Source organism: Aureobasidium subglaciale (assembly GCF_000721755.1).
Source record: "Aureobasidium subglaciale EXF-2481 unplaced genomic scaffold scaffold_2, whole genome shotgun sequence".
NCBI lineage: Eukaryota > Fungi > Ascomycota > Dothideomycetes > Dothideales > Saccotheciaceae > Aureobasidium > Aureobasidium subglaciale.
In genome coordinates this window covers 355,887-377,300 of record NW_013566993.1, presented here as the reverse complement: position 1 = coordinate 377,300, position 21,414 = coordinate 355,887, and the positions used below count along the sequence as shown (strand labels likewise).

Below are 21,414 nucleotides of genomic sequence, written 5' to 3'. Positions count from 1 at the left end.
GCAAGCAGTAAAGGAGGAACATCAGCTGACGACTCTGGGGCTGAGAGGTTCGGTTTGCAAGATGACCACACTCAGGATGTGGTGCAGCTCGGTCGCCATGGTGGCAGATTCTGGCTGGCGATGTCATCCAGGGGTCAGTCTTCGGACAGCGACGAGGGTCTCCGGGTCGAAGCAGATGTGGTAGGAGGGTTCCGGAATAGGTTAGAGCATCGAAAGGTCGCGGATAATTCGAGATCGTCTTGCACTGCGTTCACTCATGGTCACCGACGATAAGTTCAATTGTTGTCGAGGATGTCAAACTCACGAAAAACATCGCCAACTTGTACATGCGCCTAGCACGCACAACAACACAACCTTCTCAACCCTTGTTACTCTACACTACTACTGCTGTCGTCAGGCATATCGTAGACACTCTCAGTCGTCTCGAGTGCCGAGAGTCGAGAGTCGAGCGACGAAACAATCTGACAACCTGACAACCGCTTTGTCCGATACTCCTCGATCCTCGAACGCCAAGGCGTATATCGTCCCTATCTTCCCACCCGAGCTGTGCAATCATCATGGTAAGATCATGTGGTCTGGCAATCCCCCCTTCTGACTCCTTGCTGATGATTACAGGCGCCCATCCGTAGATCTCAAACCGACAAGAAATCTAGCCCACGCCGCTCAGAAAGAGTCGCAGCAGCGTATGTAATCATGACCCACGTTAGAATATGGCTCTCTTGCTGACTTTGGAGCAGTTCGCAGCTCGATACCTCGCGGGTCTCTATCTTCGTTGGTTCGGAGCAGCAAAAGTTTGTACTCAACAACGAGCACGCCTTCGAATGCCTGTTCTTCGAGAAGGCCTTGCGAGCCCCGTGGACTGAAAGTCAAACCTGCACCATCTTTATTGAAGATGTCTCCATCTGTCTCTTCGAAATTTTCAAAAACTGCGTCACAGAAAAGCGTCTGTTCTCCAAGAACAAGAATCTCAAAGCCGATCTGATCCGCGAGTTTGGCGACCAGAGCTGCAGCGAGAGTGAAACCCACTCTGAGGGGCTCAAGCTCAAAAGTCCTCAGACCTGGCCGTTCCACATCCTGATCAAAATCTACATTCTCGCGGACTATCTCAACACCGCCATTGTCCGAAGAGCAATCCTCGATGCCATGATTTTGAAGCACGAGAACAGTGTTCATGTCATCGGCATACCGCAGATCAAACTTGCCTACGACTACACGTACGAAGGATCTCCCCTACGCAAGTTACTCGTCCATGTTTATGCATATGACACTGTCATCTTCCCGGATCCCCGTCGCTACAGAGATCTGCCAGTTGAGTTCTTGGCAGCTGTCATGGTGACGATGGGAACCAAGAAGCCAGACAGGTTGTGCAACGACTGCTACCGTAGATCTCTGCTTCTGAGCGTCCTCGGCGACAGACCAGACAATCTGCATGATTCGGTCGACGGCCCACCTTGGGAGGAGATGGACTCGTGCGTCTACCACGAACACCCGGTTGAGGAGGGCGGCAAGACCTGCAAAGCCAAGGTCGCCAGAGACAAGGTCCTCAAGAGACGTATCAAGGAGACGGGAAGCAAGATTCGCTATCCCAATTGATCTTGCGTCAAAGCATGGTAGAGGTCATTGAGCTTGTTGCAAAAGTCGAGGGCAGATTGGTGGTCGTTGACCCGGATGGAGGAGTTATCAGTCATCTTCTCCTGGAATACCAGGACATCTGGTCAAGCTCGTCAAAAAGAAGGAGAGCAAAGTGCTCGGTCGTGGACCTGAGGAGGGAGTCGTTAGTTATCTTCCCTCAACATTCGCGTGCACCGACAATACAGAACTGCCACGATGCATGCAATCAGTAAAATTGTTCCCCCCTACGAACTTTCTCGAGACAAGGTGTGTTAGCAAGCCGCAGGTCGTGTCGGTGCAGACATGCCGGTACCGGACGTGCACAGGCTACTTTTCTTCTCCAGCTCTCGACGTCCGCCACGCGTGTCGCTGTGTCAATACACAATACTTTTTGAAAACCAAATACCAGCTACTGAGACGTGTCAATCTATCGACTCTCCATAGAGGTAGTTTGGAATCCAGGAAATATTCATGCAGTTCTACAGCCTGTTGAGCACTATCCGTCGACGTCGGAAGACGATTGGTTAATGGACTCTCCATTGGTGTTGCTTCAATTTGAGAAACGACTTTGCATTTCGACAGGTGGTTGGTGACCCTAATTGGCACTGAAGCAAGCACAAATCACATGTGCACCAGAGTAGACTGAAAGAAATCGAGGTGAAGGTAATGGACAGAACAAAATCGTGAACGTTAAAACATGTCATTGCTTCAATATGGAAGTAGTGAGATTAAGGAAAAGCCTCTTGCGGTCCTGTATACCAGTGACGCTCGAAACTCATTTTCATAACATTTGCTCATCATCTTTTCAGACTCAGAGCTTGGTCAAACGCAAATCAGAAGAGATTTATGCGTTACCGTCAACCTTGGCAATGTAGGCCAGGAGGTCGAGGACACGGCGGGAGTAACCCCACTCGTTGTCGTCTGCAAATTGATGTCAGTAAGAGGCACGATTAGAGCTGGATGAGACAGAACTTACACCACGAAACAAGCTTGACGAAGTTGTCGTTGAGCGAGATACCGGCCTTGGCATCGAAGATGGAAGACTCGTTGGCACCGCACATGTCGGAGGAGACGATCTCGTCCTCGGTGTAACCGAGAATGCCCTTAAGTTCACCCTCGGAGGCGTCCTTGATGGCCTTCTTGATGGTCTCGTAAGAGGCACCCTTCTCGAGGCGGGCGGTAAGGTCGACAACGGAGACGTTGGCGGTGGGGACACGCATGGACATACCGGTGAGCTTGCCGTTAAGCTCAGGGATGACCTTGCCGACGGCCTTGGCGGCACCAGTGCTGCTGGGGATGATGTTCTGGGCAGCAGCACGGCCACCGCGCCAGTCCTTGCCGGAGGGACCGTCAACGGTCTTCTGGGTGGCAGTGTAAGAGTGGATGGTGGTCATCAGACCCTCAACGATACCGAACTTGTCGTTGATGACCTTGGCGAGGGGAGCAAGGCAGTTGGTGGTGCAAGAGGCGTTGGAGAGGACCTGGATGTCGGACTTGTAGGTCTTCTCGTTGACACCCATGACGAACATGGGGGCGTCAGCAGAAGGAGCGGAGATGACGACCTTCTTGGCACCACCCTTCAAGTGGGCGGAGGCCTTCTCGGTGGTGGTGAAAACACCGGTGGACTCGACGACGTAGTAGGCGCCGGTCTCAGCCCAGGGAATGTTGGCGGGGTCTCTCTCGGTGTAGAAGGTGACCTTCTTGCCGTTGACGATCAGGTCCTTGCCGGAAACCTCAATGGTACCCTTGAACTGGCCGTGGACGGAGTCGTACTTGAGCATGTAGGCCTGGAAGCAGCCGGATCAGCCATTGTCCTCAATGTTTGCTTTACGGGTGAGTGGAGTGTCTTACAGCGTACTCGGGCTCAATGAAGGGGTCGTTGACAGCAACAACGTGGACGTTGTCGTGCTCGACGCTATTGTGGCGGTCAGTATGCAAGCTCGGAGCTCTCGACAGGAAACAGAGCCAACTTACGCATTGCGGAAGACAATGCGACCAATGCGACCGAAGCCGTTAATACCAACCTGTAGACTGGTCAGTGACTGCCCGCGAGTGGGTGAGGGGCAGAGCAATGCTGCTGGAGCTTCTTACGTTGACAGGCATGATGTGTCTGCGGGGTAGCTGTTAGAGCTTGGAAGGTGAAGAGAGGGAAGAGGTTTTGGAGTGTGGTGGTGGACTTACGATGTGAGATGTGACGGGTTATAAAGTGGTTGTGTTGTGAAGGAGGGATGGTTTGAGGGATGACAGGAGAGAAATTTCGTTGGGCAGAGTCTCGTGGTGTGCTGAGCAGCTCAACTCCGTTGCCGCTTGGACGTCACAGATTGAGCTAGCTGTTTGCCAAGATCTACGACTTCAGTGGGCAAGAATCACCTGCGAACAACACTTTCTTTTGTGGCTCAGATACGCCCTCGTTGACTTCTATTCGATAGTCTCGTCATTATAGCGTCTATACCACTCCTCTGCCGAGATGTACCTCCTTCACCTCATCCACCCGACTGGCCCCGCGAATGACCCCTCATTCTTCCTGACTCACTCCCGACTTCCTCCGCATCTTCGGCTACTCTCCTTTGACCTTTCCTTAGTTTGCTCCTTCCGTCCCTAGCCGCTGTCCTGAGCCATCAAACCATGACCTTGAATGTTGCTCGTCCCTGACCTTCTATATCACTGTATATCCTCGTTCCGAGGTGGTGTTCTCCTTATCACGGCTTCTACGGCTCTTACCACACTAGGGCGCCTTCTTTCGGCCCCTATCGGCCCTTTCGGACTCGGCTTGATCGGATAATACTTCCACCCAACACGTGCTTATCCAAGCTTGCTTTCCCAGAACATCACCTTGATGATTGCGTGAGCTTCATCATCCTCACATGAATGTGCCGGTGGCATCTCGCAGCGTCGTGTCTTGTGCTTGTAAATTTCATTTGGTTGAGATGTCTGGGTCAGACTATCCGGAACAAACACCGCGATTGGTCATTTCCAGTGTCTTGTTGATCCATTCTTACAGACGACAAATTGCATAGCTGAGCATCACCGACCAAATACCCTGATATTCTCGTCCGAAGATTTGATGTGAGATGACAACGGACGCGAATTGCTGCAAGCCGAATCAGCCGTCTATAACTACTACGGCAGCTCACTTGATGCAAGATCGACCTGCGGTGTATTTCTTGCACTTACAGTCGATACAAATGTTTTGAGAACGTAGGTTGCTGAGAGATCGGTTTCATATCTCGACACTGCTGTCATGTACAGTCTTGAAGTCGCTCAGCTCAATTAGATTTGGATGGCTCCATGATTGTCCTATCGCTAGGTGCTCGACCGGACAGATAGGCGTTGCATGTGTAAGGTACGTCGGATTTCCGAAACCTGTCTCGATCTTCTCAAAGATATGTGTATCACATCTGTACGGAGTCATGATGAGGGTTTACTTGATCAGGAACATGGAATGTAGCCCCGCAGGCAGAAGACAAGAGAGTGCCGATGCAATGCTTGAACTGGGGCCGCATGACTGCATGGGAGAACATCACTTTCCCGTGCCCTCAGCTTCGAAACTCCCACCTTGCTCTCGGATTTTAGTAGAGCGATAACGAGCTATAGCGAGGCGCAGTCATATCTCGTGCGAACAAACTGACGCAGAAGGTTGGTGAGAAAACGTGCCTCCGTACTGTTGATGTAAGCCTATATAAATATTGCCTTGAGACTTCTACAGGTGTGACAGCATTGGCATAAAGAGAAGCAGAGTGTCCGGTTGAGTGGCTGATCATCCACTTAGATTTGAATACGAGGGTGAGACAAGCATTGGCGAGGTGGTGACAAGCATCTTCCCCACGCTTGCCAATGCTACTTTGTCATCGAGCATAGTTCTTGAGAGCTCGTACTACCACAATTATCCTCGTATCAGGGCTGACATACCTCTGGAATTTCACTGTCGAGATCCCGGCACCTTTCGCCTGTGACGAGTCAAATTGTTACTCCGTCCAGCTGCGATCGACTGTCCTTGCATCATGACGTGGACGCGGATCTTCCCCAGAGTGGGCAAGCTCCCGCGCAATGAACACTTTCACTCCACAGTGTTCATTCGTAACTGCCTTTTTGCAACAAGCGTTATCTCAGACTTGAATTTGCTAGTACGACATGGCAGCCTTTAAAAGACGTCGCGGACACCGTTGTTATTCCAGTCAGATTGCTTCTCATCACATCGACCAATGGCACCATCTGTAGCGTCATTCTCGGCGTTTGTCCTGGCCGGACTCCCTCTTGCACTGGGACAATTTGTCAAAGCTCCAACAAATTGGACTCACGCGACCGGATATTCAGATATCTCTGTTCGGTACAAGGAAGTACCCACCGGTATCTGTGAGCTCAACAGCACTGTGAAGAGTTATTCTGGCTACCTCGACGTCGATACCAACGAACATTATTTCTTCTGGTTCTTCGAAGCTCGTAACCAGAACCCCAAAGATGCCCCACTTACAGTATGGATCAATGGAGGCCCAGGTTCTAGCAGCATGATTGGCCTGTTCCAGGAACTAGGTCCTTGCAGAGTCGAGTCGAACGGCACGGTCGTCAACAACCCATATTCGTGGAGTGAGTCGAGTAACATGATCTTCATTGATCAGCCTGCCCAAGTCGGTTTCTCTTACTCCACCCCGGTACCCGGATACACCGATCCCAACTCGGGGTCGATTGTTGTTCTTTCCAACACCACCTGCCCCGACTACGCAGAAGAATGCGGCACATATTCATACCCCAATACTACCTTGACAGCCAATTCGACTGCCGGTGTCGCGCCAAACTTCTGGAAGGGCCTTCAGGGCTTCATGGGTGCTTTCCCCCAGTACTCCCGCCATGAGTTCAACTTTGCTACAGAAGTGAGTGATGCGGTACAATGGCCTATAGAACATTTCTAATCTTCTTCTCACAGTCTTACGGTGGTCATTACGCGCCTATCATCAACCAATACATTGAGAAGCAAAATGACCTTATCGCGAACAACACACTTCCCAAAGCTCATCACATCAACCTCAAAACAGTCCTCATTGGCAATGGCTGGTACGACCCGTTGATTCAGTACCAAGCGTACTACAACTTCACGGTCTTCCCTGGAAACACATACGACTACAAGCCTTTCAACGAGAGTGTCTCGACTATGATGTACAATGCTCTTTACGGACCTGGTAACTGCGTCGATATGACCAAGGATTGTTACGCTCGCGGCATCAACTCGGTCTGCAGTTTCGCCGATAACTTTTGTGCCAGCAATGTCGAAAACGTTCTCGATGTCTTCGCTCTTCGCGACGAGTACGACATTCGTGAGCTCTCGCCTGATCCATTCCCACCTACTTTCTACGTTGATTACCTGAACTCTCCTATGGTCCAAGAGGCCATTGGCGCATACGTCAACTTCAGTGAGAGTAATAGTGCTGTCTCCTCGGCTTTTGGAAGCACGGGAGATGATGACCGTGAAGATGGCACTATCGAAGCACTGAAATCGCTTGTACACGACAACATGACCATTGTGCTCTATGCCGGTGATGCCGATTACAACTGTAAGTATCAACATCGATATCTCCAGCCTGGTTTGTGAGCATTACTAACATTGCGTAGGCAATTGGCTCGGTGGAGAGGTTGTAGCCGAGGAAGTCAATGCTCCCGGCTTCTCGACCGCAGGCTACACAAATATCACCAGCGCAGACAATGTTGTTCATGCACAGGTCAAGCAGTCTGGCAAGTTCTCTTTCGTCCGCGTCTTCGAAAGTGGCCACGAAGTACCTTTCTACCAGCCTCTGATGAGTCTGGAGATGTTCGATCGTGCCATTCATGGCAAGGATATTGCCACCGGTAGACGTACCGTCAAGGGCGGTTACAAGACTTCTGGCTCGGCAAAGAGCACTTACCGCGAGGGCAACTCGACCGTCCAATTCGAAGTCGTCAATGCGACTGCCACATACAACACCACTCTCAACGAGCCTGATGCAACATCGGCCAAGAAGAGCTTCAAGGCCGCCAACAAGAGACGTTTGTTCAAGCCAGCTAAGAGTGTCGTCGACCTGACCTCTTAGTTGGTGTCGTGCTCTGAAAAGTGACTTGTGTAAATAGGCATACTCTTTCGCTAATTTAAAACGCCATTGACCATCTACCTGCCTGAATCTATTATGGCTACTATGTCTTCTTTGTCTACTTTGTCTACTTTACCTCAAGAAACACGGAAGTGGTGGTAGATAACAAGGTCTAGGGAATGTTCTTTGTCCAGCTGTGCAGGTTCGAAATGACATGAATGACTATATGAGATAGAAAATTATATAGCAGGGTCGTGGAGTGACTGAATCTGGCGCTCTCGGAAGAAGGAAAGAGAAAACATTGATGAAGAACACGTGCATCATTTATGCACCTCGCCCCAGCCATACATCTTGTTACCAGCATTGCCACCTTCCCAATAACATTTCGAATCCTCAAACTCACCATCCATCTTATAGAACATCCACTCACGAGCCACATGCTCTGCCTTTTTCTTATCTCTGATCTTCATGTTGAACTTGAATGGTAGAGGTTTGGCAATTAGTAGACTCGAATACTCGAGTGTAGGGTCAGGCTTTGAGGCCTTTTCGTCGGCGGCGGAATTGAACATGTTGTCCACGGCAGGCATGTCGGGTGTACCTGCCATCGCAGTACGGGCCTTCGGCGACGAAGGCGGAGTATCTGGGCCTGCGTGCTGCTCGAAGAAAGCTGGAAATTGACCTGGCAGTGACGAGCCTGGGAGGCGGAGTTTATATGTTACTGTCTTTGCTCGACTCAGGCCACTACCAGTGGACTCGAGATTCTTCAGCTTCTTGACAGTCTTCTGGCGGGCCAGTCTGCTTTTGTCGGACGGCAGCATCTTCTCTGAGAAGTGTTCGTCGAGCTGTTCCTCGATTTCGGTCTCTGATGGGGGTGTCTGAATACCTGAGGGCGTCGAGGTTGGAGTCTCGACTGCTTTGTGAATAGGCAATGATGACGGGACAGGCTCTTTCGGTGGCTCGGTCGCCTTCTCGGCTTCCGTATCGCTGGCACTAAGCGAGAACATCCAAGCAAGACTACCGATGCCAACAAAGAGATCGGCTTCGGCAACGCCCATACCAGCACAGATGCGACGTCCATAGCCAAATTGACTGTATTGAGTGATCGTCGGGTACTTGGTCAGAGGCTCTTGATAGGTAGGATATTTCGTCTCAAGCCATCTCATTGGGTTGAACGCATCAGGCTCGGGGAAGACATCAGGGTCACGACTGATGGACCACTCGAGAGGATGCATGACGGAGCCGCCAGGAATAAAATAGCCTTCGTAGATATCATCCTTCACAGACTCGTGCGGGATACCTGTTGGTACAGGTGGACGCCAACGAAGAGTCTCTCTGATAAAGGCGCGTAACACAGGCATATCAGGCATGTCGCTCAGCTTCGGCAGTCTGTCGCCACAAACTCTGTCTAACTCCTCTTGAAGTATAGACTGATACTGAGGGTGGTGACACATGGCAAGACAAAAGCTCTGCATTGGTGCGGCAATGGTAAGAGCACCGGCAATACCATGCATGCCTACAGCGTATGCGCCTTCCAAGTCGGAAGCAAATCCGGTAGCGGCCTTGTTCTCCAGGAAATGGCGCATCCACGACTCCGGCGCAGTCTTGTTCTTCAGCTTTTCTCTGACCTCGTTTTGCAAGACGGTGAAGAAACGACTCTCCGTTCTGTATCGGCGAAACTCCCATGCTTTTGCCGGGACAATTGCCTCTGGGAGTTTCTTGAGAAAGCCGAGTTTGTTCGTAAGCGCACCATTAGGTGACACGCCTATGAGTAGCTCTCTGGCTCGCTGTTTGAGTTCATCAGATGGGGCTGCTGTTCCCCATCCAAGTCGGCAAGTCACTCGTGAGACGAATGATTCCAGAGCGTGGTTGTAGCGCGAAGGATCTGTCATGAGCTCAAACAGGAGCCGAACTGATTCTAGCTCGGGGTAATTGTAATATGCATTGACTGATGATTTGTCCATGATTTGCTTTGCAAACTTTCTTTGACGCGTCCATAGCTCTGAAGACCGTTACTAAATTGATTTCTAAGTCGGGCATCATTTCACATACCATTTCGGGACATCAACGGAAGGTAGTGACCACTGTTACGGTTGTCGGCCTGTAGCGATGGAATGAATGGACGTTCAGAGTTGTTGGCTGCTCTCTTGCCGAGTAGTTCTTGAGCAACACTATCTCGGGTGATCCAAACGTGGTTCTGACCAGCCAAGTTGGTCTGATAAATGGGACCATACTGTTGTCCCCACTCGTGAAACTTGAGGAAGCTGTTCTTATCTGGCACTTCTGGTACGCTACCAAGGATCGGAATACCTGAGCCCGTAAGTCGTTCGGTCAAGAACTTGTCCAGACTTCGAATACGAACCTTTGGGGCCTGGCAGTCTCTGTACTCCTGCTGGTAGGTGGTTCTTCTCCGTGCTGTTGACGTAACGTATGAACAATATTATGGCAACAACGACTACCACAGCAACAAGGGAGATGAGTGCCATGGTGCCTGGAATGTTAATCAAAAGTGTGGTGTGATCTAGTGATCCGAGCGCGATTATGAACACAAAAGGCTTCTCAAAACTTCGAATCAGGAGGGTAGATGATAGCTTGGAATAGCAATGATATGATAGCGAGATTAAGTAGATGATAGAAGAAGAGAAGAATATGTAGTCGAAGGAGGGGATGGCAGGATAGCGGATTTTATACAAGGATGACCTACGCAAAATATTCATGCCTAGCAATCACCCACATATTCTCCCAATAAGCGGAATGTATCGAGTCCGAAACCCACATGGGTACCTCTGACAGACGAGACCATCAACTGGGCTGCAAGTAGTCGACAACAGCTTGCTCCATGCTGATGCTATTCCTGTTCGCTCCACAGCGGTCTGATGGAGGGAGCGATCATCCAGTGGTTCGTGCCGCGGTAGCCGAGCCTTGGAATTGACAGGCAGTATACTTTGTGTGCCTCTATCTCAAACTTACATGATGCCATGCGTTTGTGTACCTTGGCGTAATCGATTTGCGAACATGCTAGACGCGGCCTTGCGAGTGGAGTTGGAATTCATCGGGTCGTCAGCTTCGCCCAGCCAGAAATATCGGCAACGAGGTAAGGCAAGGCACAATGAACGATTTCGGGTCTGTCGCAGGAAGGTGAACCAGAACATGGTCAACGTTTCGAATAGTGTCGTCAGTCGCCGAGCAGACTTCCTCGTTTGGACCCAGACACGTGAAACAGGAGCCTTCCCGCTCACGTCACAGCCTGCCGATCGTAGTGAACAACATACAGCTCGCATACGAATAGGGTATCGCGGACGAGCCAAGTGGTCTAATTGGATATCTTCGCTCGAAGAAGACATAAAGATCAAGTGACAAGTCTGATGCTTGGAAAGCGAGAGCCTGTCCAAGGATGATGGCGGTTAGCAGTCGCATATGCAGATCATTACGCACTGACCCCCAAATGCTTGTCCCAAGCTTGACCAATCGGAGTTTTCGAGTGCATCCTTCTCGGAACGTGGATGCAGACATCCGTTTCTGAATTCCAACCTCACCTCGCAACTTCCGAAGAGGGGACCCGATTGACCTTACCAAAAGGCGGCTGGGCGCTCGCTCAGAACCTGTAGCGTCAAGACAGTGTCTGGAGGAGGATTGTCAGCGAGATCGATCAGCACTCGCTTCTTCAGTGAGCGTGGGTGATCTTCCTACTCGTTATAAGTCAAGTCCTTTGCGGATACCCCGGTGAGCAATCCTGGTATTCAGACCCTTGCTTGTTGCTTCCGTGTGTTCGGCACTCGCGCAACCAATACCAATGCGCATATCTTGGAAGTTCTTGAGCATACCAACCCTCTCCCGCCTGGACTTCGATTGAGCCTTCACCGCGCCTTTGCGTATCTTGGCGGTATGCGAGGGCTCTTCATCAACATCCGAAGATGGCGATATAAGCGCTGTACAACTCTTTCGGATATTGTCTTGCATTCAGTTGGTACCGCCAGGGTTCAAGCGAGTCCCCGTACAGCGGCTGATCGACCTGCTTACGCATGTTTTCCCAGCTTTGCTTCAGCTCGGGTTTTATTCAGAAGATAAGGTCCTCGACTGACTGACTGTTGTCCTCGAGTCAGGTTCAGCCACCAGCGAAAAGTTGGCGTTGCACACCAAGCCAAAAATCCTACGTGGCTGCGTAAGTCAGATGCATTAATACGCCATACCGTCATTATTGATATGTGCACGGTATCGGCCTCACCGAACACCATCCAATATGCCCAGCAACCGTCCAAGAAACACAAGTCTTCTAAAGCTATCGGTCGCACGCAACTATGCAGCTGGGCTGTGGTGGCAGTGCAGACAGTCACTCCGGACCTCCATCACCTTGGCTGCGTCGCGCTATCTATCTGCATGCTAAGCCGGCCTTGACTTAATTGCCTGGTCAAATATGTGCTAAACATTGGCGACATAGTCAAAACATATACTGAAGAGACGACTAAGCAGATGTTGGTACGCTTGTCCGGATCAAACACCCCTAGAAATACGTCTTCTCCTCTCCGGTAGATCAAGTCGGCAGCGGAGTATGAATGGCGGACCATCTCTTGTCAGCATTGTATCTTGCATTGGAGAGCTGTCTGAAGGCACAGCAATCTTGTGAGATGATGGGTGCTCTTTCGAGAGTTATCACTTTACGGGCTCTTATCTGCGCCTGGGGGGTTGAAGAGATCACTGTGCCTATTGACAGCCATATATTGGTCCCGTTCCAGGTGAGGAGAGCCTTGACGTGAATTCTGCGCTGTCATTCGGCCTACTTCTTCCACTTAACCTGCCGACTAATCAATGCCGAACCCTATGTGCGACCTTCTCCTCCCTCGTTGATCGATTGCGAGACATCAAGCGGCCTCAAATTCGCTTCGCGGTTGTCATGTTGACCCAATTGCGCTGCTAGAGCTGCAAAGCTGCCTATCATCTCTGTGTGTTGTCATTGCCGAATGGAGCGCAAAAGTTTGTGAATGATAGGTCGTCGTCAACATTTGCTTAGAATTTGGAAACATTGGTGTGGCTTTTCAGCTCTCTCTTAACGCAGATCAGGGTATTTGACGATCTTATGCTGATCGAAAGCTGAAGTATAACGAGATCTGCAGAGATGGGTGAAAGACGTGGGGTCGCTGGGCTTCCTTGCATCGCTCTCACATTCCTCAGCAGTCCAACTTTTGCTCTTTGTCATCTATCCGTATGGTTGAAGAATGGCAAGCTATGGCTGTGTCAGATGTCGGCAGATCACTATTGACGGTCACGAAGTGGTTTGCTTCCAAAGGCACTCTCGTACCATGAAAACAATATTGCAATGGTTGAGCAGCTTCTGATCAGCTCGTAAACGTTCCACATTGTTGCAACAGCTTTAAAACATCCATGCGATACGGATTTAGATGTCCCGCACTTGTACGCTAGACACACAGATTATTATAGGTTACCTGTTGTCCGTCAAAGATAACTTGAGTACAGCTGTTGCTGCCAAGACACGTGCTGAAGCGGGCCGCCCAACAAAAAGACGAGCATCTCGAGAAATGCAAAAGTGATGCTCACAGTCTCCTGTGATCGCGATGAACCCAACCCGATTTGAACGGATGACCTTGAGGTATTTCCTTGATCATAGGCATGACACCATTGATACACTGGAATCTCACGCGCTACCGCTGCGCCATGGGTCCTTCGATGTGGGTTGAGCAGCTCATTATAAATATGTACCTCGGCTGAAAGCCAAAAACCGCGTCTGTGCACCAACAATCACCGACAATCACTTTCAAGTACATCCAGTCTCTGTTCCTCCAGCCTTCGCCCAATCACCTCCTTCTCGTCTACCCAAAGCTCTGCGCAAAATCCACTCCTTGCTTGTAATTTCTTCATCATCGCCATGATTCGGATCTTGCTGTCTCTTCTCATCAATCAATCGGCTTCCGTCGAGCACCTTGAGCAAAACCTCGTCTGCTGGCCTAGCAAAGTACACTAGACTCATTCTCGTATGCTCAGCTTGCTCTCCTGGAGGATTTACAACGCGATGAGTATTTGATCGCAAAATTCCAGCTGTGAATTTGACCATAGCATCTCCTAGATTGATGACTGCATGTCCTCGTAGTGGCTTCACGTAACACCATTCTTCCGACTTGGGTGGCAGCACTTGCAGACCTCCAAGGCGGTTGAACAAGATGGTGACGCTTCCGAAATCGGTATGCTGACCTAGTGCTGTTCTTCGGTCGTCCATTGGTTGGGGAGGTGCGTGGACCCAGCGGACTTGGTCACCAGAGACTGAGTCTAATTTATGTAGCGATGGCAGTTTGTCTTGCGGAAGACTTAGTCGGGTGTTCAGGAGGCCCAACAGCATGGTCACAACAGTGTGTGAGTGTTGTATGAAAGACTTTAACAAGTCCCGGTGAGGGCTGAGCACCTCAGGAGCAGGAAGAGATTCGGACAGTCCCAAAATGTCGTCTTTCGAAACCTGGATATGCTGTCAGTGTTTGTTGGTTTGCGTCTAAATGCTTGTCTTACATTGTAAAACTCGTTCCGATCTTTTGTCCCTTCAGCATCAATGACACCCTGACCATATCCTTTGTATCCGAAATAGCTTCCTTGGTCCTTGAGGTCGTACTTGACCTTTTCGTCAAAAGGCAATTCAAACACTTTCTTTCCTACACCAAACAACTCATCTGCATCCCTGAGTAGTTGATCACCATTGACTCTGACCTCAGGCTCTGCCGCGCTCTCAACTTTGACCTGAGCATCATCTTCATCATGCTCGGTGGCAGAGTCGGATCTCTTGCCGATACCACGAAGGTCGAGATAGAAGAAACCAAGTTCGCAGCATGCTTTCCATAGCTTATCAATCTCGTCTTCGTCTCCTTCTGTAAGCTTGCTTAGATTTATACGAAGAAGCGGTGCTTTGGGGACATCTTCTGGAAAGGGTGGCAAATCGTGAAAGTCCAAATTCGAGTTGGAAAGTTCTGGTTTATGCTGCATTGTGTTTCGATACTCAAAGTTTTAATTTGAATTTGCTTCGTACGAGTATGTGAAGTTCGATTTTATCATTAGTTGAGGGTGACTGGCTATGGAGTATCAACTGTCAAGTTCGGCTACACCGAGGTTCCCCTCATCTTCAATGTCACCAAATCTCGACACCTAGGTACAACCATGCGATCCGACAAGCAACGACTCCTTGTTTCTACTATGCTCGCAAGCCTAACTGTTTCCAGCAGTTGCTTTTGCACGCAATTCTATTGGGCGGCCATCTAGGAGAGGCATAGCAACGCGACGCGATGCGCCGAAAATCTTTATTGGGTTTAATCTTGCGTTACTCGACCGGCGAACCCATACGATCATATTTGACTAAGCCCCGATACATATCGATAGCATCGCTGTGACTAGGGACCTTGCGGTGCTGGGTACGAAGGCATATAACTACCATCTGCGACCTGCAGCCCTTGGCCCATCATATCGAGCACCGTTTGATTCGGATCAGTCGGTGCAGTCAGATCGACATTAGGTCCAAACGGATCAACCATACCAACACTACTATAGTCGAACGACGGCATCTCTAGTGAGTTATATAGCCAAGAGCCTGCAGAGTCATAAGGTGTCTGGTCAAACATCTCATTATTTAGCCAGGTGAATGACTCCATCAAATTCGATCCCAGATGACTCGTAGGTTCTGTGGACTTCAGAGCGTCTTTCGCGATCTTCATGACGTCTAGACTGATTGCTCGACCGGTAGTGGAACCAATGTGGTCGACTCGATCTAGGCACTTCAGACCTTTCTCTACTGCCTGGAACACTTCCTTCGCGTGAGCAGGCGTTGTTTCGGTGTCGAGGACGTCGAAGAGAAGAACAAGACAGGCAGAGACGATGAAGTACACCATATTTCCATCTCTTCTCATTGCAGGACAGCGGTTGAAGAAACTGTCATGGACCAGAGAAATCAGACTCTTCGCTGAGGAGACAGTAAGGTTGATGTCTCGCTGAATGTCGATTCGATCACCAATGCTATCCTGGGCTTGTTGTTTCGATTCGAAGAATGTAACATACACTAGTGCAGGCCGATTGATCAGTATAGAAGCGACGTGGTAAGTCGCCCCAATGCAACTACGCTGCACTTCTTGCCAGGCATTTCCAGTGGGTGTAGTGTCGTCGAAGAAGTGCAAATACGAGGGCAATGTGTCAAGTATGTCACGCAATGCCTTTGAGCATTCGCCGTTCAACCGATTAACCTCTGTCAGATCGGAGACTTTTTTGGTCCTAGTTGGAGAGTAATTGCCTGTCATGATCCGCTCACTGACCTTACCAAGTTCCGCCATGGCACGTATGTATGCGAATTCCACATTTTGACTTGCACCGTGTGTAGGCAGAAGATCATCTGGGTATGGAGCGTCAATCAGATCGTCGAGAAAGCAAGACGGTCTGCCGGTGAACATCGACATCATGCGCTCCATGTAGAATATCGTCCAGAATGTCAACCTAAGGCGATTCAGGAACAAATCGTTGCCCGTGACTACCTGAGCACGGTGGAGACCTAGAGCCATGGCAGAACGTGAGGCATGGCCAAGGTATAAGTATACCGCATTAGGCCTACCGATCTGCATTGCGTAGAGTGCCTACGTGGGGTATGTTAGAGGAGTCCTAAGATAATCGTAGCTGCGGTCTTACCCTCAACAATACAAGATGAGTGTTGAGAAGAGACGTCTCCTCGAAAGACTCTATGGGCACCCCAGCACGCTCGTAGAAATGTTCGGCCCAATCGTCCAATAACGAGGGTGAGTCGTCACCAGGGTCGGTCAATCTCGCACCAATGGCTAGAACCATGTAGAGGATCGATTTCTCCTTCGCGAACTTTCTGTCATGTTCTGACGTCAGAGCTGGACCAGCCCAGAGGAGATCCCAGGTCTGTCGGACTTCGCATTCAACGAGTACTGGGCCTTGAGGGTGCATAAGTGTGAAATAAGCCGAAATGAAAGCTTCACCTAGCTCTTTTGGCAGAAAATTACCATCTGGAATGGTGCTCTTGCGCGACGAGGCATCGCCATGAGTGAATATTTGACGTTCAATGCCCCATTTGCGAAGGCCCTCTGGTACTTGCGGCGGTACGTTCAGCGGTGCATTACTTTGACGCTTGATACGTTGATACAAGCGTTGCACGAATGAAAAGTGGGACGAAGGACCGTAGAACTGGTAGGCATCCGTATTTCGATCGAAAGCACCAATTCCAGCCCTCAGCTCTTGCTGTTTCTTGTTGGTGACTGGATCATCGAACGTGCGTGTATTTGATTGCAGTGCTTGATCCGTGCCGGCTTCCGTTGGTTGTTGCCTTTGTGAAGGCTTCGGCGCGAGGGATCTGACACTACCATCCGACCGCGACTTGACCGTACCGGGATAGATGCAATCGACATGGCTGTTTGCACATTTTCGACATGGCAAGTTGCCATCGCACTTGACTTTTCGAGCTCGACAAACGTTGCAAGCCCGTGACGTTCGAGGTCTGACACGAACTGATCCGGGTGTCGAATTGGGCGTGGCATGAGCCTCCATAGTAGCGACTCGATAGAGCCTGTGATGAGCCTATCTGTGACAGCATATCATTTCATCACGGATTTGGCTTGTCCATCAACGCGAACCATGCAGACGCGTAGGAAAAAAGCCCTGACAGTTGGCTGACTAAGCCTTGTGAGCTGGTTCAGCAGCCAGCTCATATCAACGAGTGACCTGCCACACAAGCTGTGCATACATGCGCTTCTCCATGTTCTTGATTAGATCTGTGTAGTGTAGCTGGCTCAAGAATAACGCGATGGTTAAACAATCGAAGGTTTTCTGTAGCTTGTCATCGGGAGTGGTTCACGTCCTGCATGTCTTTGGCGACAAATTCCATCGACCGAAGAACGGCTTAATTAAAGCGACGAAGCTACTTTTTCAAACCACTGACATTTCGTATCGCAGTTGGTTGTTCATCCAGACAATCGTGCCTCTGGACTGTGTCAAGAAGGGCATGTTGAGTAGGCAGGAAGTGATCGGAACAAAGAGGCAGGGTGATGCCCCCAGCGAAGATTTACGCGGATCACTATTTTGGTGCCATCATCCCTCGACCCAGGAGCAGGTACCTCTCGAAAACATGCTGCATTCAATAGCAGTACATGCAATTGATCAAGCGAATGCCTGGAGATGAACACATGAGAGAAATTGGAGGATGCAAAGCAGACATGAACGAAGCAATGTACTTGAATTGGAAGGTCGATTATCCGGGTTGCGAAGGACCTTGAGACTAGAGCAGATCTGCTGGTGAGACGAGACTAGAGACGAGGGCAATACGTGAAACCAAGGGTTAGTGCTGGATCGGATCTACGAGGGCCATCATGACTTGCACATTGAAGTCGGCGACGACAGTCGGACGGTTGGGCGACGAGCTTCAAGCTCTCATGTTCACACATTACAGGTTCACAGGACAACACATCACGATAGGCAAGCGTGAAGGGTTGAGCCTTTCCACGCCTTTGTCCATGCCTAGAGATGGCCTCTTCCCGAATGGGACAGAGTTGATCTCGCGAATTTGCTTGAAGCAAATGGTTTGTTCGGTGGAGAAATTGCATTCAACTAATACGCTGAAGAGCACTCCCACCCAGCTACCACGCTGACAAAAAAAATCCCTGATGCCGGATGCCACCTTTCATAACTTTTCTTTGTCGTGTGTGTGTTTCCTTCATCAGTCATCATAAGCGACGAACTTATGCGACGAGCTGGACAACACCACCGGCCTCCTTGATCTTGCGCTCGGCCTCAGCAGAGACGTAACGGGCACGGACGATGATGGGGATCTTGGGAAGACGACCCTTGCCGAGAACCTTGGAGTAACCGAGGGGGAGAAGGTCGAGGACGGGGGCGGAGTCGGAGTCACCCTTGCCGGAAAGGTACTTCTCGCGCTGCTCGGCGGGAACGAGGGACCAGAGCTTCTCGAGGTTGATGACGGGAGCCCAGAACTGGTTCTGGAGCTTGTGGAAGTAGCGCATACCGACCTTACCGCTGTGGAGGTTGTTAGGATGTGTCGATGCGCAGAGATTGACGGGGCGCAGAACTTACAAGTAACCGGGATGGTACTTGTCCATGTTGGTTCTGTGGTGGTGCTGACCACCGGCGAGACCACGACCACCGGGATGCTTGCGGTGCTTACCGACACGACCGTGACCGGCTGAGACGTGACCGCGGTGCTTGCGGGTGTTGGAAAGGCGGGTAGGCATCTTGACTTGTTGTTGCCGTTGGAGTCGCGGATGGAGAAGGAAGAAGGAAAGCACGACTTTTGCGCAACTTTGCCAAAGTCGAATTTCGTCTGTGGTCCGAGCCACGCGACTTGCTTGGCGGGGACGCTCCTTGGCGGCCGCTCTTTCTCGCTTAATTCGTCTCGACTCCTGAGGCTCACTTCGTTCACGTGATGAGAGTCCGAGGCTCTGTGGCTGGACTTGGCGAATGACATCAGAGGTGCTCCAATCACATGCGGCATGCAGGACATGTTCTCTGCACTTCTCCCACTCTGTAACACCAAATCAACAAGCATGGCGGATCTCAGCACGCTGTTTCTCACGTTCAACTGTGGACGTGAGCTTGTCAATACCGACTTCTTTGCCGCCTGTGTCAACCAGGGCCTCTCCAAAGCTCAACTCCCTCCAGATGTCATAGTTCTCTCACTGCAGGAGATTGCTCCGTTGGGCTACTCCTTCCTCGGCGGCTCCTTCCTCTCGCCTTACTTCGAGCGCTTCTCCAAGACGATCCAAAAGCTCAACCAACTCTGGAACAACGATGAGCAATACGAAACAATACTCTGCAGTAATGTCGGCATGACAGCTCTCATGCTCTTCGCGCGACCCGAAGCTGCGCGCAAGATCGGAAGAGTACAGACGGCTGGTTCTGGAGTCGGAGTATGGGAGATGGGCAACAAGGGAGCTGTGGGAGCGCGCCTGGCTTACTCGAGCGATGACGGTAGTGAGATGGACCTCACCTTTGTCGCAGCTCATCTGGCTCCCGGAGAAGACGCCTGGCAGCGTAGAAATCTGGACTGGCGTACGATCAACGAGAACTTGGTGTTTACTGGAGTCACTGGTGCCGAGAAGACCAGAGCACGCGCGACGAACAATGAAGACATGCAAGAAGAAGTCGAGCCCCTGCTCTCTTCAGCCACCGACGACCAAGACACATCAAACGAACAGGATAATGCCTTGATCACCCCGAGCTCGTACATATTCTTTGGCGGTGACCTCAACTACCGAGCCTCGGACATCAAACCGCATCCCGACGATCATCATTCCTTCCCTCGTCGTAGCGATTCACCCGAAGACAGCACGCACTACTCACACATGATGCCCAACGACCAGCTGACGCGCGAGAAGGCTGCTGGGAAGACACTACACCATCTCAGCGAAGCCCGCATAAACTTTGCGCCCACATACAAGTTCTCCAAGAAGTCACAAGAGCAAGCCGGAGAGATTGCCAAATCTGTGGAAAAGCAGAGTCGATCAGGCGCAAACGCAGTAGCTGTACCAGAAGAGACAGAATGGCACTGGGCCGAGCACCGTCATCCCAGTTGGTGCGATCGCGTACTGTATCTCGCACTCCCCGGTCGCGAGCCTGTCATCCACACCTACAACTCTCTGCCGCTCCAGCCGTCATCAGACCACAAGCCTGTCATCTTGTATGCTTCGATACCAACCCAGTCGTCAAAGCTACTGCATCACGGAATCACGGCGCCTTACAAGATCAAGGCTGGCTGGAAAGATAGACGCGATGCAGCCAGACGCAGAGAGGTGGCTGTTGGAATTGTCTCGTATGTGGCCTTGACGTGGGAGGGTAGAGGCTTGTTGCTTGGTGCCATCCTGGCCATTCTCGGTGGATGGGCAGCTTTGAGAAGTCTATTGATATGAGAGATACCCCTTTGTGTTGCACGTTGCACGTCATGTGTTATGCAGTATGAATGATGAGAAACTGTTCCCAAGGCTTCACGTTCTATGTGTGAGCTTCGTGTGAGTGCTATGAATGGCTGAGAGGTACGTGGGTATCATTGATCTGCGCGTCTATGTCTATATTATTCATGTCTCTGCCGCGTGATATGAGCTCTTTAATGCTTCTCTCCAATCACTTCTTGCCCTACTTGCGCTCCTCCAACATCTTGACAAAGCCATTCGAAAACCTCTCGACCTGCTCATAGGCGATGTCAAAACCCCTCGAACCGCCATAATAAGGATCATCCACTTCCTCCTTACCCTTACCACCCCAGACACCAAACAGCATGACCTGTCCCGCCTCTTCCTCCTTCAACTCGCCCTTCTTAATCAACCGCTTCCTCGCATCAACCAAATGCTGCTCATTATTCCTGTCCATAGGGAAGATGTAGTCAAACTCTTTAAAGTCAGAGTTCCTGAACTTGCGAGCTTGATGGGTATAGAAGGACGAGGTGATGTTGTGGGCTTTGAGGACGGAGATGGTGCGAGGGTCTGGTGGTTCGCCGGCGTGGTAGGCGCCGGTGCCGCAGGAGTCGATGTGGGAGATCATTGGGTGCGCGTTTGGATGTGTGTGGTTTGTGATGTGCCGGAATACTCCTTCGGCCATTGGTGAGCGGCCTGGTGCGAGTATTGTGTTAGTTTCATGGTGATTGGGTGGAGAGGTGGGAGTGGAGTCGTACAGATGTTGCCTAGACAGACGAAGAGCACCGAGACGGGCTTTTGCGCCTCTGATTTTGTAGAGGCTGTCATTTTTGTGATGT

The 21,414-nt window shown here is 50.7% G+C and overlaps 10 protein-coding genes across 10 annotated transcripts; 4 read left to right on the top strand and 6 right to left on the bottom strand.

Annotated features, from left to right (window-relative positions):
- Positions 1 to 509: 509 nt before the first annotated feature.
- On the top strand, positions 510 to 2,073 carry AUEXF2481DRAFT_36120 (uncharacterized protein). Its single transcript, XM_013491976.1, has 3 exons — positions 510 to 560; positions 616 to 683; positions 738 to 2,073. Exons 1-3 carry the CDS (start codon positions 558 to 560, stop codon positions 1,591 to 1,593), a joined length of 927 nt encoding a protein of 308 aa, XP_013347430.1. The 5' UTR covers positions 510 to 557; the 3' UTR covers positions 1,594 to 2,073.
- Positions 2,074 to 2,455: 382 nt separating this feature from the next.
- Positions 2,456 to 3,714, bottom strand: AUEXF2481DRAFT_26053 (uncharacterized protein; the record flags this gene model as incomplete). Its single annotated transcript, XM_013491849.1, has 5 exons — positions 2,456 to 2,532; positions 2,588 to 3,398; positions 3,463 to 3,526; positions 3,586 to 3,635; positions 3,703 to 3,714. The coding sequence occupies 5 exons, from the start codon at positions 3,712 to 3,714 to the stop codon at positions 2,456 to 2,458; spliced, it is 1,014 nt and encodes a 337-aa protein (XP_013347303.1).
- Positions 3,715 to 5,813: 2,099 nt separating this feature from the next.
- AUEXF2481DRAFT_1634 (uncharacterized protein) lies at positions 5,814 to 7,670 on the top strand (the record flags this gene model as incomplete). The annotated part of the gene is made up of 3 exons (XM_013491695.1): positions 5,814 to 6,479; positions 6,533 to 7,157; positions 7,216 to 7,670. The coding sequence occupies 3 exons, from the start codon at positions 5,814 to 5,816 to the stop codon at positions 7,668 to 7,670; spliced, it is 1,746 nt and encodes a 581-aa protein (XP_013347149.1).
- Positions 7,671 to 7,720: 50 nt separating this feature from the next.
- On the bottom strand, positions 7,721 to 10,150 carry AUEXF2481DRAFT_699904 (uncharacterized protein; the record flags this gene model as incomplete). The annotated part of the gene is made up of 3 exons (XM_013492223.1): positions 7,721 to 9,666; positions 9,717 to 9,974; positions 10,027 to 10,150. The coding sequence occupies 3 exons, from the start codon at positions 10,148 to 10,150 to the stop codon at positions 7,988 to 7,990; spliced, it is 2,061 nt and encodes a 686-aa protein (XP_013347677.1). The 3' UTR covers positions 7,721 to 7,987.
- A 3,248-nt stretch (positions 10,151 to 13,398) lies between these two features.
- On the bottom strand, positions 13,399 to 14,645 carry AUEXF2481DRAFT_76699 (uncharacterized protein; the record flags this gene model as incomplete). Its single annotated transcript, XM_013492147.1, has 2 exons — positions 13,399 to 14,127; positions 14,178 to 14,645. 2 exons carry the CDS (start codon positions 14,643 to 14,645, stop codon positions 13,435 to 13,437), a joined length of 1,161 nt encoding a protein of 386 aa, XP_013347601.1. The 3' UTR covers positions 13,399 to 13,434.
- A 34-nt stretch (positions 14,646 to 14,679) lies between these two features.
- On the bottom strand, positions 14,680 to 17,285 carry AUEXF2481DRAFT_85694 (uncharacterized protein). Its single transcript, XM_013492165.1, has 2 exons — positions 16,326 to 17,285; positions 14,680 to 16,273 (listed from the first exon to the last, which is right to left on the bottom strand). The coding sequence occupies exons 1-2, from the start codon at positions 17,202 to 17,204 to the stop codon at positions 15,047 to 15,049; spliced, it is 2,106 nt and encodes a 701-aa protein (XP_013347619.1). The 5' UTR covers positions 17,205 to 17,285; the 3' UTR covers positions 14,680 to 15,046.
- A 47-nt stretch (positions 17,286 to 17,332) lies between these two features.
- Positions 17,333 to 18,062, top strand: AUEXF2481DRAFT_375968 (uncharacterized protein). The gene has a single exon (XM_013492222.1). It carries the CDS (start codon positions 17,461 to 17,463, stop codon positions 17,833 to 17,835), a length of 375 nt encoding a protein of 124 aa, XP_013347676.1. The 5' UTR covers positions 17,333 to 17,460; the 3' UTR covers positions 17,836 to 18,062.
- A 329-nt stretch (positions 18,063 to 18,391) lies between these two features.
- AUEXF2481DRAFT_62427 (uncharacterized protein) lies at positions 18,392 to 18,901 on the bottom strand (the record flags this gene model as incomplete). The annotated part of the gene is made up of 2 exons (XM_013492134.1): positions 18,392 to 18,686; positions 18,744 to 18,901. The coding sequence occupies 2 exons, from the start codon at positions 18,899 to 18,901 to the stop codon at positions 18,392 to 18,394; spliced, it is 453 nt and encodes a 150-aa protein (XP_013347588.1).
- Positions 18,902 to 19,213: 312 nt separating this feature from the next.
- On the top strand, positions 19,214 to 20,575 carry AUEXF2481DRAFT_26047 (uncharacterized protein; the record flags this gene model as incomplete). The annotated part of the gene is made up of 1 exon (XM_013491848.1): positions 19,214 to 20,575. One exon carries the CDS (start codon positions 19,214 to 19,216, stop codon positions 20,573 to 20,575), a length of 1,362 nt encoding a protein of 453 aa, XP_013347302.1.
- Positions 20,576 to 20,798: 223 nt separating this feature from the next.
- Positions 20,799 to 21,403, bottom strand: AUEXF2481DRAFT_62391 (uncharacterized protein; the record flags this gene model as incomplete). The annotated part of the gene is made up of 2 exons (XM_013492131.1): positions 20,799 to 21,271; positions 21,334 to 21,403. 2 exons carry the CDS (start codon positions 21,401 to 21,403, stop codon positions 20,799 to 20,801), a joined length of 543 nt encoding a protein of 180 aa, XP_013347585.1.
- Positions 21,404 to 21,414: the final 11 nt, after the last annotated feature.

Coding starts and splice junctions, on each gene's coding strand:
- AUEXF2481DRAFT_36120 (XM_013491976.1), top strand. Junction 684..737: donor TCAGAAAGAGTCGCAGCAGC/GTATGTAATCAT, acceptor ACTTTGGAGCAG/TTCGCAGCTCGATACCTCGC.
- AUEXF2481DRAFT_85694 (XM_013492165.1), bottom strand. CDS start 17,204: ATGGAGGCTCATGCCACGCCCAATTCGACACCCGGATCAGTTCGTGTC. Junction 16,274..16,325: donor CTCATCTTGTATTGTTGAGG/GTAAGACCGCAG, acceptor TACCCCACGTAG/GCACTCTACGCAATGCAGAT.
- AUEXF2481DRAFT_375968 (XM_013492222.1), top strand. CDS start 17,461: ATGGTTAAACAATCGAAGGTTTTCTGTAGCTTGTCATCGGGAGTGGTT.